The sequence below is a fragment of the Tetrao urogallus genome (genome assembly GCF_951394365.1).
Source record: "Tetrao urogallus genome assembly, chromosome: 20".
In the NCBI taxonomy this organism is placed as follows: Eukaryota; Metazoa; Chordata; class Aves; order Galliformes; family Phasianidae; genus Tetrao; species Tetrao urogallus.
This window is the reverse complement of record NC_136833.1, coordinates 6,040,549-6,057,059: the sequence shown is the minus strand read 5'-3', so window position 1 is coordinate 6,057,059 and position 16,511 is coordinate 6,040,549. Positions and strand designations below refer to the sequence as shown.

General features: G+C 60.9%; 5 protein-coding genes across 5 annotated transcripts; 3 read left to right on the top strand and 2 right to left on the bottom strand.

The window, feature by feature from the left end:
• Positions 1 to 1,281: 1,281 nt before the first annotated feature.
• Positions 1,282 to 2,653, top strand: TLCD1 (TLC domain containing 1; the record flags this gene model as incomplete). Its single annotated transcript, XM_079545046.1, has 4 exons — positions 1,282 to 1,478; positions 1,658 to 1,740; positions 1,872 to 1,954; positions 2,257 to 2,653. The coding sequence occupies 4 exons, from the start codon at positions 1,282 to 1,284 to the stop codon at positions 2,650 to 2,652; spliced, it is 759 nt and encodes a 252-aa protein (XP_079401172.1). The 3' UTR covers position 2,653.
• A 3,050-nt stretch (positions 2,654 to 5,703) lies between these two features.
• On the bottom strand, positions 5,704 to 7,937 carry RPL23A (ribosomal protein L23a; the record flags this gene model as incomplete). Its single annotated transcript, XM_079545296.1, has 5 exons — positions 5,704 to 5,768; positions 6,491 to 6,560; positions 6,890 to 7,066; positions 7,362 to 7,542; positions 7,913 to 7,937. The coding sequence occupies 5 exons, from the start codon at positions 7,935 to 7,937 to the stop codon at positions 5,754 to 5,756; spliced, it is 468 nt and encodes a 155-aa protein (XP_079401422.1). The 3' UTR covers positions 5,704 to 5,753.
• Positions 7,938 to 8,901: 964 nt separating this feature from the next.
• Positions 8,902 to 10,726, top strand: RAB34 (RAB34, member RAS oncogene family; the record flags this gene model as incomplete). Its single annotated transcript, XM_079545172.1, has 10 exons — positions 8,902 to 8,955; positions 9,063 to 9,154; positions 9,422 to 9,487; positions 9,586 to 9,687; positions 9,764 to 9,828; positions 9,919 to 9,970; positions 10,082 to 10,163; positions 10,241 to 10,331; positions 10,414 to 10,521; positions 10,659 to 10,726. The coding sequence occupies 10 exons, from the start codon at positions 8,902 to 8,904 to the stop codon at positions 10,724 to 10,726; spliced, it is 780 nt and encodes a 259-aa protein (XP_079401298.1).
• Positions 10,727 to 10,915: 189 nt separating this feature from the next.
• On the bottom strand, positions 10,916 to 11,861 carry LOC306954021 (adenine phosphoribosyltransferase-like; the record flags this gene model as incomplete). The annotated part of the gene is made up of 5 exons (XM_079545067.1): positions 10,916 to 11,043; positions 11,124 to 11,219; positions 11,298 to 11,444; positions 11,512 to 11,605; positions 11,694 to 11,861. 5 exons carry the CDS (start codon positions 11,859 to 11,861, stop codon positions 10,916 to 10,918), a joined length of 633 nt encoding a protein of 210 aa, XP_079401193.1.
• Positions 11,862 to 12,339: 478 nt separating this feature from the next.
• Positions 12,340 to 14,620, top strand: PROCA1 (protein interacting with cyclin A1; the record flags this gene model as incomplete). The annotated part of the gene is made up of 4 exons (XM_079545294.1): positions 12,340 to 12,694; positions 13,879 to 14,011; positions 14,095 to 14,229; positions 14,299 to 14,620. 4 exons carry the CDS (start codon positions 12,340 to 12,342, stop codon positions 14,618 to 14,620), a joined length of 945 nt encoding a protein of 314 aa, XP_079401420.1.
• Positions 14,621 to 16,511: the final 1,891 nt, after the last annotated feature.

Genomic DNA, 16,511 nt, shown 5'->3' with positions numbered 1-16,511 from the left:
CCCCCGTCGCCATGGTAACAGGGCCTGCGCCTCTCACTCGGGGGTGTCACAGGCCCGGCGCTGCTCCCCCCCCCATAGTAGCAAGGCCCCCCCATCCGCCAGGCCCGGTGCTCTCTGGGGCCGCCCTCACCCGAAGGCCCCTCTCCCCACCACCCGGATCCGCTCGTATTTCTCCATCGCTCCCCCTTCTGGGCCCAGGCTCCTCCCGTCTCCATGGAGACGCTTCCGGGTTCCGCTAAGGTGGCCGCGAGAGGACAAAACACTCATTGCGCGTCCGCCTCCTTCCCCCCAGTGTTTTGCAGGTCTGCGGGAGCCGCGGCCCCTCTTCAGCCCCACCTTGAAGGCGAGGGGAGTTAATCTGTAACCCGCAGCCTTGCGATGAACGCAGCGAGCGAGCTGCGGGGGCCACGGCCGGAGCTAGGAGCGGGATACCACGGCTGTGTGCGGACAGCAGGGGGGGCTCACACCGGGGCTCTCGGTTCAGCGCTTTGGCTGTGAGCAGGAGCGAGGCCCAAGCCCTGGCTCCGTTCCCAGCTTCTCCCCACATTCCTGGGATGACTGGGGACAATGGGAGGCGGGCGCTGCCCTGGGGGGCCTCCCCGAGGCCGAGACCCCGCGCGGGGTCAGCCACGAACGGGAGGGGGTGGGCGCAGCGCCCTCAGCTCTGTACCCGCAGCGAAGCACGGCCGGGCAGCCCCGAGAATGGGGCAGCCGCATGGGGGGCGGCTGCTCCGGGGCGGGGGACGGGGCCATGCTGCCACCTAGCGACATCGAGCTCTACTCGTGGGGGCACCCAGGGCATGCAAACCGCGCCCGGGACACGAGCAGGGCCCACGCCAGCTGCACGTCGCACGCCTGCAGTCAGCATCCCAGTCTGACACGTGGTGTGGGTGTGTGCAACGCCCAGCGCATACACACAGGTGTGTAACGCCCACCACAAACCACGCAATAGCGCTCCATACGTCCACGAGCAACATCCAGCATGCACGCACGCTTTAAAACCCCACGTGCAATGCCCACACAGACGCCGCAATCAGTTTCAGCATGCACACCTAACGCTTCAACACCCTGCGTGCCACCCCGGCCCTGCACACGCGTGTGCTGCACCCACTCGCCCAGATTGCGCGCAATCCCCACGCACATGCGCAGAGCTGCCGGTGGGCGTGTCCGCAGGCGAAGCCCCGCCTCTCTTTCTCGTGGCCCCGCCCCTTGTCAGCCCCGCCCCGCGCCCGGCAGCCCGCGCCGCCGCGCGCCCCGCGCCGTGCCCCGGAGCTGGGCGCGATGGGCCCGGGCTGGCGGGCGCCGTCGGCCGCCCTAGTGGGCGGCAGCGTGGCTTTGTTCGGGGCGCTGAGACGGGCGGCTCTGGCCCTGCCCCGACCCGCAGCCGTGAGGAGCCGACCCGGGCGCGTTTGGCGTTGGAGGAACCTCCTCGTTTCCTTCGCACATTCCGTGCTCGCCGGGCTGTGGGCCCTACTCAGGTATCGGGGGTGGATGGGAGCTCGGGGGGTGATGCCGTGGGCAGCCCGCGCACGGCTCTCCCACAGCCCGGGAGTGCGAAACATCGCCCGCTTCCTCCCTGCGCCCCGTGGCAGGACGGGGGTCTTCGGGCCGAACCCCCACAGCAGCGCTCGGCCTCACCCCGTTTCCCTCCCCGCAGCCTTTGGCAGTCCCCGGAGCTGCTCTCCGACATCCAGGATGGATACAGCGTCTCAGGGCACCTGCTGGTCTGCTTCTCCTCAGGTGAGCGCTCACTTGGTCCGGGGCCTCTGCGCCTCCACCAGCAGGAAGGATCCCCCTGGGTATAGCTCTCCCTGCAGGCACCCCGAGTCCCTTCTCCCCCTTCTCACTCCTGCTCTTCTCTTACCTTGCAGGCTACTTCATCCACGACAGCCTCGACATCATCTTCAGCCAGCAGTCCCGCTCGTCCTGGGAGTACCTGGTGCACCATGCCATGGTGAGTGTGGCTGTAGGGAAAGTGACGCTGCCCTGTGGGGAGGTGACATGCCACCCCAGGGCTCAGCCAGCCGGGAGCTCTGCCCATGCCTCACCCTGCCTGCCAGGTGGGTTGTGCAGGCAGTAGGCAGGACGGCTGCCAGCGCCTGGAGACAGCCAGGCTGGGAGGGCAGAGCTTCCCAGCACCGTCGGTCCCGGGGGAAGCAGCTCCTGGGACTGGCTTGGATGCTGTAAGGGTTGTAGGATCTCACAGGGAGGCGTGCAGGGCGTAGGGTGCTGACCTCGCTGTGCCCCCCTCTGCAGGCCATCTCTGCCTTCGTCTCACTCATCATCACGGGCCGCTTCCTGGTGGCGGCGATGCTTCTGCTGCTGGTGGAGGTGAGCAACATCTTTCTCACCATCCGCATGCTGCTGAAGATGAGCAACGTGCCTTCCCCGGCGCTCTACGAGGCCAACAAGTACGTCAACCTGGTGATGTACTTCGCCTTCCGCCTGGCGCCCCAGGCCTACCTCACCTGGTACTTCGTGCACTACGTGGAGGTGCAGGGCCAGGGCGCCTTCCTGATGGCCAACCTCCTGCTGCTCGACGCCATGATCCTCATGTATTTCTCCCGCCTCCTGCGCTCTGATTTCTTCCCCTCCCTGCGTAAGGGATCCGCTGGGAGAGATGTGGATGGTGAGAAGTTCCTCATTGACTGAGTGAGCCGCACGCGCGCTGGGGACCGGGGCTCTCCGTACCTGCTCTATGTGCCTTAGGGCTCGCTCCTTGGCTGCGGGCTCTGCGTTCACCCGCTCTGCTGCCTATAAGCTGTACCCTGCTGGAACCAGCCCGACAGCCTCGCCGAGCCGTGGGGATGCCACCAAAGCTGGGGGCACGGTCGATGGAGTTGCAGCCCGAGCCGGCTTCTGCGCCAGCGCGGCCAGGAGCGTCTGTGAGGGAAGGGCTGAGCCTCACCCGTGGTGGTGTTGGGTGTGCTGTGCATTAAATGGGTCTGGTTACTGCTGCCGCAGCATGCCTCAGCTGGCTCTTGTGTGGGGTAGAGCGGTGCTGGGGGGAAGGATGATGAGGTGGGAGCATGGGAAAAGACGTTATCCCAGCTCCCTGGAGAGGATGCAGTTCTGCAACTCACTTGGGTTTAGGGAGCCCCCAGGGATGCTTGGTCCTAGCGCTCCCACAGACCGATCCCCCTCTGTTCATTTATTTTTCCAGAGATCCCTCAGTGCTTGACATCCCTCAGCCCTGGGGCTGTGCAAGGAGCAGGTGTGGGGACGTGGGGCACAGATGAGGGCAGCAGGAGTGGTGCTGAGCCCCACTGCAGTCCCCAACCCTCCTGTCTCTGGGCTGGCGGCACAGAGCCTGGCTGGGCTGCATGACTCACCCGGCAGCCACGTGAAGTGGAGCTGGCATGGGAAGACCGTGTGAGGCCACAGCTCTTCCTGGAAGATTGCTGCACACTCAGTCCCCCCGGGGTTGCCATCACCAGCACTGTGCAGCTCCAGCCCCCTACGAGCACACCAGACTGACTGCAGTGGCAGCAGCCCCTCTGGAAGCAGGGGTGCAGCTCTCTAGGGCAGCAGGGCCAAAGCTAGCCCAGGCAGTCCTGTGGAAAACCAGAGTGTTAGGAAGGCAAATCCTGCTGATGCGACAGCTCCAGGATCACCCTGGACTGGTATAAGCAGCAGGGCTTAGAGGGACTCCTGTCCAACCCCTGCTCCAAGGCAGGATCAGTGCTTACCCACACCATCCCCAGCTCACGTGGACACGGTGCTGCAGGTCGAGTGGAAGCAGGGGGGACTCAGCCCACCTCCAGATGGCTGGGAAAGCCCCACAGTGCCAGGTACACCCAGGGGGCACTGGTTTTGTCGCTGGCACAGGGGGCTGCATGCCAGGAGCAGCCCGGCAGCCAGAGGGGAGATGCAAAGTGTGGGATCACACATGGGCTGGGTGGGAATCTACTCACGTTCCAAACCAACCACTTCACTCACCCCCTCCCTGCTCAGTGCCAGAACAGAAGCAAGCAGGCCCTGAGCTGAGCTGCAGGGTCTCTTCCTGCCCCAGCAGGTCCCAGCTCTACCACTAAAACATCCCAACCACTACGCCTCATCTTCCTATCTGCAGCTGAAGCACCAACTCAACCTGTAAACACTCTGCACAGTTAACTCCTACTGTTCTCCCTCCTGATCACCTTCCCCCTCTCTTTTCTCCCAGCACAGTGATCATCCCACACTCACACCACTGCAGCAGCGTAGAAGGGTCAGGGATGACCAAGCTTTCCCTATCCTCCAGCTGTACAACAGCACTGGGGCAGCTGTGGGTCAGGCTGGCTGCCAGCCCAGAGCAAGCAGCAAGCACAGGGAAGATGCACACTGAGTGCCAGCCAGATGCAGCCATCAGGCTAAGCTGAGGCAGGGTCAGGGCAGATTGCAAGTCATGCTGAAGTGAAATCCTCCCCAGCCCAGCCTCCACATGGCCACGGAGGGCTGCAGCACATACCTGCTCCTCACTCCATGATATGGCTCTCCAAAAAGAACTCATTTTACTCAGAGGGGTAACTGCAGCTCAGCTAAAGATGAGGCATAGGGCTCGGCTAATACCTACAGAGCCCCTTATGCTGCTTGTCCCCTTTTACACAGCGCTGAGGCCACAGGCAGGAGTTTTAGGCAGGTGGCTTCCAAAAGCCAGAAGGAACATCAGACCCAGCCCCAAGAAAGAGCACATCTGACTCAGGTCCCTGCAATGCTGTGCAGCTCAGCCCACAGCAGATCTTTATCCAGCCTCCAAAGCAGTGGCAACCAGAACAGCCTTCCCTCGCCATTCACCACTACTGAGCTCAGGATTCCACCACTCCCAGAAGGCACGAAGGGAACCCGGTGTCCCACCACCCAAAAATTCAACTGCCCCAGTCAATATTTGGTCACAGCTTTCTTCCCTAAAGCCAAACTACACACTTCATGCTAAGTATTCCTACAGGCTTATCCGCGCTTCGCATCTACTTCCTCCTCACCCAGTGCTCCACATTCCTGTGACTCTCCAAGTGCTCCAAAAAGCTGGTCGAGGAAATAAATGACTGCCAAGGCAACAGCAGCAGCTAGTCTATAAACAGCCCTGGTGAGGACAGCAAACTCAGCAAGGTCACAGGCAACACAACAGGAACTGTGTCAGAGAAAGCCGGCTGCGATTCACACGCTGCAGCGAGGGGAGCATGGATCATGCCAGAAAGAAAGGAAAAAAAAGCACCTACACTAAGCACTTTATTGGGTTTGCTTGAGGGCTTTGTCCAGAGAAACCTGCAGCCTAAGCTAACAGGTGATAGAAGTTGAGAACCACGCACGCATTCTGCTGCAGTTTGTACCTGCCTATTCCTGGGCACTGAGCAGCTTGTGGCACGCTCCACAAGGAAGTCTGGAGGATGCTGAGAACCAGCACCACAAACAGGTACGAATAATTACGCAGCAAAACGCATTATTCTGAAATCCTACTGATGTAAACAGAGCGATTTGCAATTCAGGGGAGTGCCAGCTCACTGATTACCCACAGCAGGCAGAGAACATGTCAGTGATGCAGGAGAGCCCAGCAATGAAGTGTGAGGTGTGGGACAGCGCTGTGAGCCTCTCAGAGCAGCCAGCTTCTGCCAAGTGCCTCAGCAGGAGGGAGGGAGGGACACTGTTTACTGAAATGAAGCCTCAACAGTTTCCTGGGAGCTCTCCTGCATGGGCTACGTAGTCACAAAACACAAAGAGCCCCTCAGTGGTTTTACAGGGTTTATTATCCTGTCTGTACAGTCCTTGGTAGATGCAGTTTAGATGATTCCAATCTGGAAAGAAGCAAAAGATGTTAAAACAGATGTTATGGTGGCAGAAAGGCAGAGCCTCCACCATCACTGATGCAGCTGCATCTCCCCAGGATTCCTTCCTCTGGAAACAAGCTTCTTCCTACCAGACTCGCCCAGTGCCTCACACAGCTGATGTATTCATCTGCTCCACTGTGACTCTCACGTTAATCCTTACAGCCACCTTCCCCACCTCCAACACCTACCACCACAGCCTCCTGCTTCCCACAGCCATCAAGACCAAACCACCTGGCCATTTCCAGCAGCAGAGCCACCTGCACAGCAGCAATCCCTCACCCAGGCCCTAGCAGTGCTTGTGACAGCACATTCTCCTTTCTGAGGAGCGCTGCCAACATCTCTGTCTGTGAACACTATTAGAACAGGCACCACTTCACCCTGAGGCAGTTTCTGCATCCTCCTCAGTACTTTAAAATTCATGCAGCCCTGTGGAGTGGAGCCCCTCCCTGGAGGAGAGGAAGAACTGCAGCTCTGTCAGTAACTCCCCTGACCTCATACAGGCAGAACAAGGTTTTATCAGACAGCATTTGTTCTTGCTTAACCACCCTACGATCCTACTTAACTGCAAACTACTCCGCAGCAGCACTGGCGTGCTCTAAGCACAAGTGCCTCACGTGCACACCAAGAAGAAGGAGGTACAGCAAATCTGAGGCAGCAGATGGGAGCTGACAGCTTCAAATATCGCTCACCTTGTTGGCCACATCCAGGGCATCGTAGTCAGGAGCCAGTCGGACGTAAGCCTTCTTCTCCCCATCAGGCCTAGAGTGGAACAGGAGGTGTCAGTACTGAGGCACACAAATCCTCCAACCTATTCCACATTCCTATTGTAACAGTGTGCATCAGTGGTTCCTTTGGAAACATCAGTTTACTCAGAGGTAAAAAATTGTTCACATCATCTGCACAGAAATCCTGCAGGACTCCCAGAAGCAGCCAACTTTCTGACATAACACCACTTTAAACTCCCACTACGATGTGTTCAGTCATTAGATTTTATTTATCACAGCTTTAGCACTGAGAACACCAAAGAGTTTAATTCCATACTCACACATGTCCAAATTTCCTACAGCGGTGACTGCTCTCCCCCTTACCTTATCAAGGTGTTGACCTTGGCCACATCGATATCATACAGCTTCTTGACTGCCTGTTTGATCTGGTGCTTGTTTGCCTTGACATCGACGATGAAAACAAGAGTATTGTTATCCTCTATCTTCTTCATTGCCGACTCTGTGGTCAAAGGGAACTTGATAATGGCATAATGGTCAAGCCTGCAACAAAGATTGCCTCAGCTTAAAAAAGGATTGCAGAAGCTGTGTGTACGCATCAGGAGTTTTAAAACATCAGTTATCATCTAGAAGTATCCGGGGCACATCAGTTACCAAAAAAGCTCTAATCACAAACTCTCAGGCTTTGGTCGCTTGAAATCATCACTTGCACCCCGATGCTCTGCAGTGAAAACGTGGCTCAGCTCCAAAGGCAGCACACGTGCAGGGCCTTACCGTAGGACCCGCAGAGGGGCCGTCCCCACACACAAAGCCCTGCCAGGCCCACCACCCCACGTACTTGTTTCTCCTCGGGGCGCTCTTCCGGGGGTATTTGGGCTGCCGCCGCAGGCGCAGGGTCTTGGGCCTCCTGAAGGTGGGCGACGTGCGGATCTTCTTCTTCTTGTGGCTGTGGACTCCTTTCAGGACGGCCTTCTTGGCCTTCAGCGCTTTGGCCTTCGCCTCCGTCTTGGGCGGCACGGCTGTGACAACAGCTCAGTCAGCGCAAAGCAGGTCTGCGTGCCCAGCAGCCCCCCGCCTGCCCCAGCGGGCCGCATCTCCTCACGAGGCACCCCGACGGGCGATCTGTGCCCAAACCGCTCCTCAGGCAGCGAGTGCCTCGTTCGCAACAACCCGGCTGAGTTCTCCCCTCTGCCCTCACGTAACCAGCCCAGGCCGGCCGCTGTGGGCCTCCCCCGTGCCCTCCACGTGCCCGCGGACCAGCGCCGCCCCGCGGCCCTCCAGCACCCCGCGATCTCCTCAGCCCGACCCCCACAGCCCCACCGCACCCCGCGGGGCCTCGTAGCCCGGCGCCCGCCCTCCTCAGAGCCCACCACGTCCGCCCGCCCTCACCCTCCTTCTTCGCTTTGGGCGCCATCTTGGGCAGCCAGGAGCCGAAAGGGGCTTCCCTCGCCGCGCCGCACGGGCTTATTAGCTCCAAACCTCGCGAGATTTCCCTTCCGTCTCGCAGCGGGGCTTGCCGGGAAGGGTAGTCTTGGGGGAGGGGCCTGTGTTGCGCGTGCGCACGTCGCTCCCCCGCGGGGCATCATGGGAATTGTAGTCCCGGTCCCCTCCCGGGTCGGGGCGGGGCGTGGACGCCGATGCCTCCGGGGCGGAGTGTGCGGCGCTGAGCACCGAGCGGAGCCGGAGGGGCGGGGGAACGGGGATCGCCCCTCGGTACCGCCGGGAGGGGACAGGGGACAGCTGGGAGGAGGGACAGCGAAACCCCGGGGTGCGGCGCCGGAGTACGGCGACAGCTGGGACGGGGAGACGGCTGTGTGCCGGAGTGGCACCCGGGGGGACGTGGGGATAAGCGGGATGGGGAGAGGTGGGGACGTGGGGATGGGCGCCTTCCGGGATGCTTTACATGGGGACAGCGGGACGTGGGCACACGGGGACAGCAGGATCTGCGGGGATGTGGGGATGGTGGGGTTTGGGGACGTGGGGATGGTGGGACCTGGGGATAGCAGGACTTAGAGACACAGGGACAGTGGGATTTGGGGACAGTGAGACATGGGACCTGAGGACATGGAGACAGCATAATTTGGGGACATGGGGACAGAGAAAATTGGCGACAGTGGGATGTGGGGACAAGGGGACAGTGGGATTTGGAGATATGGGGAACAGCGGGATTTGGGGACGTGGAGACAGCACAGTTTGGGGACATGGGGACAGTGGGACTTGGGGACATGGAGACAGCAGAACTTGGGGACGTGGTGACATCAGGATCTGGGACACAGCCACAGCACCGCTCCCCCCGTCCCACCCCATCTCCGCAGGCCTAGCGGTTCCCTCAGCCCCGCTCCATCCCGCCCATCCCATCCCTCCGGCCGTGGGGCACCATGAACGTGCTGGCCCCGGTGCGCAGGGACAGGGTGGTGGCCAATCTGCCGCAGGTGAGTGGGGAGGGGACAGCACCCGGGGGGGGGGAGGCCTCCCCGACCCACAGCCTCACCGGGTCCCCTTTGTTTCCCCCCCCATCCCTCCCAAACACACACCGCAGTGCTTTCGGAAGGAGGCCGCCCTGCACACCCGCCCCGAATTCCATTCCAGTGTAACCAGCGCCTGCCAGGAGCAGCGGACGGGCACTGTGGGGTGAGGCTGGGATGGGGACGGGGAGGTCCATGGGTTTGTCCGCCCTACACAAACTGGGGGGTCCCGGCAGGAAGACGCCGCGTGGCTGCGGCGCTGCAGGGCTGCGTCACGGCACAGGAATGCGGCGGGGGGGGGGGGGAGGTTGAGGGGAGGGGCGGAGAGATGGGGGGTGTTGTGCTGCAGGGGGGTGCGGGTGGTCCCCCAAAGCGGTGCTTATCCCGGGAGCCGACTGTGCTCCCCCTTCCTGCAATGTCTGTGCTCCCACAGCTTCAAGATCTCCAAGATCATCGTGGTGGGGGACCTGGCGGTGGGGAAGACTTGCCTCATCAACCGGTAACCCCGACGGAAGGGATGCTGGGGGGGGGCTGCAGTAGGAGGACCCTCCCCCTCCCAGGGCTGATGCTCATCCTGCTCGATCCCCCCACCAACAGTTTTTGCAAGGACACCTTTGACAAGAACTACAAGGCGACCATCGGGGTGGACTTTGAGATGGAGCGCTTTGAGGTGCTGGGGGTGCCCTTCAGCCTGCAGCTGTGAGTAGCACTGGCGTTGTGTCATCCCCCCCCTCCACACAACAGCCCCTGCTGACCCCCCCTACCACCCACCCAGATGGGACACGGCTGGGCAGGAGCGCTTCAAGTGCATCGCCTCCACCTACTACCGGGGAGCACAAGGTGAGACCCCCCCCCCAAATCCCCACCAACCATCCCCGCGTCCCCTCCGACCACCTCTGTCCCCGTAGCTCACGTCATCCCCCCCAACAGCCATCGTCATCGTCTTTGATGTCAATGATGTGGCATCCCTGGACCACACACGGTAGGTGGCACGTGGGATACAGTGGGCCTGGAGGTGGCTGTGGGGTTGGTGTCACCTCCTTTGTGCAAACGAGAGGGCAGCGCTCGGCAGCATGGCGATGTGGCCCCACAGGCAGTGGTTGGCAGACGCCTTGAAGGAGAACGATCCCTCCAACGTCATCCTCTTCCTGGTGGGCTCCAAGAAGGACCTGAGCGTGAGTGTGTCCCCCTCCCGTGGGCTTTCCCTGTGCTGTGGGGCCGTCCCCATTGCCCACCCTTGCTCCCTTGGCAGACACCGGCGCAGTACAGCCAGATGGAGAAGGATGCGCTCAAAGTGGCCCAGGAGATGCAGGCAGAGTTCTGGGCTGTGTCCTCACTCACAGGTTGGGACATGGCCAAAGCTGGAGGGGGATGGGGGCGAGGTGACCCCCCGCTGGAGCACAGGAGTCTTTTTCTATGGGGCAGGAGAGAACGTGAGGGATTTCTTCTTCCGTGTGGCAGCACTGACCTTTGAGAGCAGTGTGTTGGCAGAGCTGGAACGCGGCAGTGCGCGGCGGATCGGCGATGCCGTGCGTGAGTATCCACAAACCCCCCCTCCATGGCTAAACCCCCACCCACCTAACCCTAACCCTAACCCTAACCCTAACCCTAACCCTAACCCTAACCCTAACCCTAACCCTAACCCTAACCCTAACCCCTCCATCCTGCAGGCATCGGCAGCACCGAGAGCGACCTGTACCTGTCAGCACCCCGCAAGAAGCCCAAATGCTGCCAGTGAGCCCCGCAGCACCCCGTATCTCCGTACCAAAGAGCAGCGGCCCCGGCGGGTGGGGGCATCCCATAGCTATGCAAACCCCCCCAGAAGGGACACCCCCAGCCTTCGTTGTAATAAAATGATTTTTTTATGCTTTTTAAGGAAGCCGTCGGGCTGGTGGGCGGGAAGGAGGAGCCGTTGCGGTGCCAAGCCTCACTCCCAACCCATCTGGTGTTGGTCGAAGCGGGGCTGCAAGCGGGGGGGCACGCAGTGGGCACACTTGTAGCGCTCCCGAATCCACCGCCCTCCCTCGCTGTCTTCGATGCAGATGGCTGCGACGCCTGCGGGATGCAATGAGGGCTCAGCGTCAGCCCCTGCATCACCTGTGGCTGCTCCCCCCGCCCCCCGGTGCCCGTCCTACCTGCCACGACCCCCCCTTGGCGCTCCACCAGCTGGATGGCCGCTCGCATGGTGCCTCCGGTTTCCACCCACTGATCCACCAGGAGGATGCGCATACCTGGGGAGGGGCAGAGCTGTATCCCAGCGTCCATTGTCGCCCCACTGCAGGAGTGCCCACCCCACGGGCTCAGCTCACCCGGTGTGACGGTGTCGGTGCGCACCTCCATCACCTTCTCCCGACCCGAATAGTCGGTGTAGGGCTCTGCCAACGTCTCCACGCAGAGGTGCCCGGCTTTGCGGATGGCCAAGAAGCCTTTATGCAGCGTGGCAGCCACGGCGGCACCTGGGGATGGCACTGTCACCCACCATAGGGACAAGAATAGGGGGCCCCCCCAGCATCCCCCCCTTACCCAGAATGAAGCCCATGGCATCGATGCCGGCCACCAGGTCAATGGGATCTCCATGGAAGGGTTGCAGCAGATCGGTCACGCAGTCCTTCAAGCCCTGGGAAGGTAGATATGGAGGTGCTGGGTGTCCTCACAGCCCCCCCCGGTGTCACCCCCTTGGTGCCCCCCGTGTGGTCGCTGGGTACTTGCGGATGGCAGTAGAGCCGGGACGGATCCAGCCATGCGTAGTGGGGACCTTTGGTGTTGGGGGCCATCAGTGCCAGGTACCAGCCCTTCTCCCGGGCAGCGGGGACGTGGCGCAGGTCCATGCGTAGGGTGCTGTTGGCTTGCCAAGGGGTGAATTCACACCCCATAGGGCTTAATGTCCCCTCCGATCGCCCCGTTGGTGTCCCTGCGCATGCTCTGTACCCAATGTGGGACCGTCATGGGGAGTGTCACAGACAGCAACAGCTGAGCAGGGGCTGCCCCGTAGCTCTGGGCCCCTGCCAACGCCTTGGGACAGCGGGGAGCTGGGATGGGGCCAGCAGGGAGCTGTGCCCACAGCCGTCCCGGTGTGACACCCCCAGCCCCCTGCACATCCCCACAGGGAGCTGTGTGGGCATCCCATGGGTGCGGGGTTTGGAGGAGCCAGAGCGGTGCTCGGGGTGCAGCCCCACGGGCAGATTTGGGGTCCGAGCCAACACAGGGTCTTCTCGAGGCCGCACACGTCCACGCTCGGGCACCATCCAGCTCTGCCAAAGCGCCGCTCCACGGGACGGGCGCCGCGTCCTGATTGCAAATGGGCTCCGTCCGAGGGTTGGCAGAGGGCGGGGAGGGGAGCTGGCAGCCTCGATGCGCGGGCACCGGGACGCGGGGATGGACAGAGCTGCCGCGGGGCAGAGCCGGGCCGTGCAATGCTGCGCCGTGCCGAGCCGAGCCGAGCCGTGCCGCCCCGCGGTGGGCGGGCCGTGCCGTGCCGCGCTCCGCTATAAGGCGGCCCCGCAGCAGCGGTGGCCCCGCGATGCCATGTGCGTCCCGCGCTGCCTCTTCCTCCCCCTCCTCCTCTTCCTCCTCCTCCTCCCGCTGTTGGCGGCCCCCAGCCCCGCAGTGGCCCCGTCGGGGCGGCCCCGTGCCCGCCGAGGTCTCACCTACCCCGGGACGCTGTGGTGCGGCGCCGGGAGCAACGCGGACAGCTACGAGCAGCTGGGTAAGGAGCTGTGCCTAAACCCACCCCATGGTGAGATCTCCCCCCCCAGTGCTGCTCCACTCCCCAGCACACGACTGGGGACCCATCTCCACCCCTATCCGCAGCTTTGTCCCTGTCCATTCATCTCTCTGCTATCCTATTCCCCACGTGCTGCTCCTCTCCCAGCCCTCTCCAGAGCGATCCCCCCACTGCTGCTGTCCAACACGCTCCGTACCCAGTCCTTACTCTGCTCTCGGCCCGGTCTCCATCCTGGTGCTCATCTCAGACCGATCCCAGCCCAACCCACTCCATCCTGATCAGCAGGGTGGTGCTGATCCAGCCCCAATCCCCATCCTGCTGCCTGCCCTCATTCATCCCAGTCTGATCCCAGTGCCATTTCTGGTACAGTTCTGATCCCCATTCTTACCCAATGTGGCTTCTCCAGCCACCCATCCCCAATCCCAAGCCCATTCCATCCGTGACCCTATCCCATCCCTGATCCCAACCCCATTTCATCCCTGACCCCATCCCACCTCTGATCTTGACCTCATCTCCAGCTCTGATCCCATCCCCAACTCTGACCCCATTCCATCCCTTATCCAATTCCATCTCAATCCCCAATCCCAACCCCATTCCAGCCCCCAATCCCACTCAAGCCCAAATCCTGAGCCCATCTCAACCCTGACCCCATCCCAGCCCCAGTACTACTCCTTTCCATCCCTGACCCCATCCCATCCCTGATCCCTACCCCATTTCAATCCTGACTCCATCCCAGCTCCAATCCTGCTCCTTTCCATTCCTGACCCCATCCCATCCCTGATCCCAACCCCTTTTCATCCCTGACTCCATCTCAACATCATCCATCTCAACAACATCCATCTCCATCATTTCATCCCAGCTCCAATCTCAACCCCATCTCCAAATCTGACCCCATCCCAGCCCCTATCCGACTCCATCGCAGTCCCAATCCCATCCCCAATTCCATCTCAGCCCCAATCCCAACCCCCAATCCCACTGAAGCCCAAATCCTGACCCTATCTCAACTCTGACCCCATCCCAGCCCCAATCTTGCTCCTTTCCATCCCGCCACCACTTCCGATCCCAATCCTCACCCAGCGCAGCCCCCATCCCCATCCCCAATGCCAACACCATCCCAGCTGCACGCAGCCCCCTCCCCAGCCCTACCCTCAGCCCTTACCCCACAGGTGAGCACCGTGACACCGACCGCTGCTGCCGTGACCATGACCACTGCCAGCACGTCATCCACCCCTTCACCTCCCGCTACGGTTACCGCAACCTGCGCTGGCACACCATCAGCCACTGCGACTGCGACCGCCGGTGAGCAGCCCTGACCCCCATAGTTGAGATTGAGGGGGGATGGCAGCGGGGTTCTCCCCCTCCTGACCCTCCTTTGGGTGCAGGCTGAAGGAGTGCCTGCAGCAGGTGAACGACACGGCGTCGCGCGTGGTGGGACAGGCGTTCTTCAACGTCATCCAGGTGCCGTGCTTCGAGTTTGCCTACAAGGAGGAGTGCGTGCAGCCGTACCTCTACGTGTGGTGAGTGACACCCCCTGGTTTGGGATCTGCTGTTGCTGTCTCTGACCCGTGCTGTCTCGCTGTCCCCAGGTGCAGGGCGTACAACACGGTGGCCGTGGCGGTGCCCAAGGAGCCGGTGCTGTATGAGTTTGGTGGGGAGCTCATCGACAGGGCGGCGTGGCCTGGGGGGGAACCCCTGGATCCCCCAGCGGTGAAAGCGAGGAAAAGGATGAAGGAGAAGAGGAAGAAGGGGAAAAGTTTGAAGAAGAGCCCTTCTGGAATTGGGGAGCTGAGCCACGCCGCATCCATCCCCCCCATCGCCTCCAACTCAGGGGGACAGGGCAGCAGGAAGAGGAGGAGGAAGGAGAGGAACAGAAAGAAGAGGCTGAAAAGCAACACTGAGGCAGCGTGAGCCCCACGCCCACCCTGTGGGGGCCCTGGTTGTGTTAATGAATAAAGTGGGTAATGAGCAGCCACTGCAGTGCTTGGGGGTCTGCGGGGCGAGAGCCACGGCGGGGCCAGAGAGGGGGGATATGGGGCAGTGGTGCCCATCTGACACACGGGTCTGGTCCTGGTGTATGACAGCAAGGCAGAACCCAAGGTCTGCAGGGCCGTGTGAGGAAGAGACACGTGGGCTCCAGCTGCACCTCATCGCTCACACCGGCTCTGGTTGTGGCTCTGAGGATGGCAGTCACAGCAGTGCACAGGGCTGAGCCGTTTCCCTTCCCGCCCCATCAGGGATGCTGTGAGCACAGCACAGATGCAGGATGCACAGACAGGCCGGACTCAGGCCAGTTTCCCAAAAGTAGAACTTTTTAATTGGGAAAACTAAAAACAAAGAGGGCCGGAAAGGAGCCGACAGCACTCAGTCAGCCCCCCCCCCCGTCCCTCCTCAGTATGGCTCCGGTAAAGAGCTGCTCCCAGTCAGAATCCTGCCATCGAATTTCATGAAATAAAAAAGAAAGAAAGAAAATAGCGGAAGGTTATAGCAGGGCTGCCCCCCACCCAGGCAGGCAGAGGCCCCATCCCACCCTTGCGAGGCTGCAGATCGCGATGTCAGCCCCGGAACGGGAGCGCATGGCTCAGTGTCTGCTTTGTCCCCTGTGCTGCTGCCATTCTTCAGGAGCATTTACATGCAAAAAGCCCTTTGTTGAAGCGGGGCTGAGGTTCTTGCTCATTTCCTAGCAAAGAGGAGGCGAACCGGGAGCCCCGGGAGAAACAAAGGCTCTGCTTCCATAGAAAACCCTCACTAACAAAAGAGGAAAGGAGAAAAGTGTGCAGCAAAGAAAACTTTCCAGTTCAGAACCATCACTCCATTGCACTGCAGCTGCTCCTGCTGGGACCGCAGCTCCGTGCTCCCAGCCCAGGGGTCTCTCGCAGGCTGTGAGAGCTGTGAGCTCAGGCAGTGCCTGCTATGTGGGTGCGACGTCTGGACGTATCTGTTTTGATCAGCTTCACACAAATCAGCTTCTCTGCAGAAGTTTCAGCCTCCAAGCACCACAGGAAGGAGGAGCAGTGACTTTCACCACCTTCCACGGCAAATCCGTCGCTAAGAGAGGGCAGGCACCGCAGGGCAGACAAAACCTCTCAACCAGCGTAGAAACACAGTTTATTCACCCCTTCTGGTTACAGCTGGGCAGGAGGAAGTCGATATGGAGGAGGGTGCCATGCACTCTCAGCTGCTTTGGGTGCTCTCCACCATAGGAGCTCTTGCAGTGTTTCGGCCCATGCGTCTGTCCTGTGCTAAGCTGCTGCTGCCCGGGGTTTTGCTTCGCAGTCTGATTAAAAAAACAAAACAAAACAACAGAAAACCCCACAAAAACAAAACAAACTAAATAAATATTGTTCCAAAAGAAGCCAGAGGAGAGCAAGCCTTTGGTACAACAGCTGCGTTTCTCTCTGGCGTGAGCCCTAAGCCCCAGAGCTGCCGTGCCCTGGCTGCAGGGTGGCACAGACTTTGCAGAGCCTGCTACGTGTGAGATCACGGAGCAAACAGCAACAGAAACCCTTTGAGAACTCTGGTTCACTTGTCACAACCCCAGTGACTTTGCTTCGCGCTCCCTGGGTGAGGAGAGGAGACGGTCGGGGCACGGGAGAGTCCAAATAGGACAGGCTCACTCCAGGCCAGCGGTGTGCAGATCCTGCTGGGTTTGCTTCCTCGTGGTCGCAGTGACAGCACTGCTGTGCGCACAGAAGGACAGATTCGCTCCACCCAAGTGGTGAGCCAGGACCTGGCACACAGAGGCCGTTGCAGCTGTCCTTTCCTATGAAATATTTATATATATATAGTATACATATTTAGA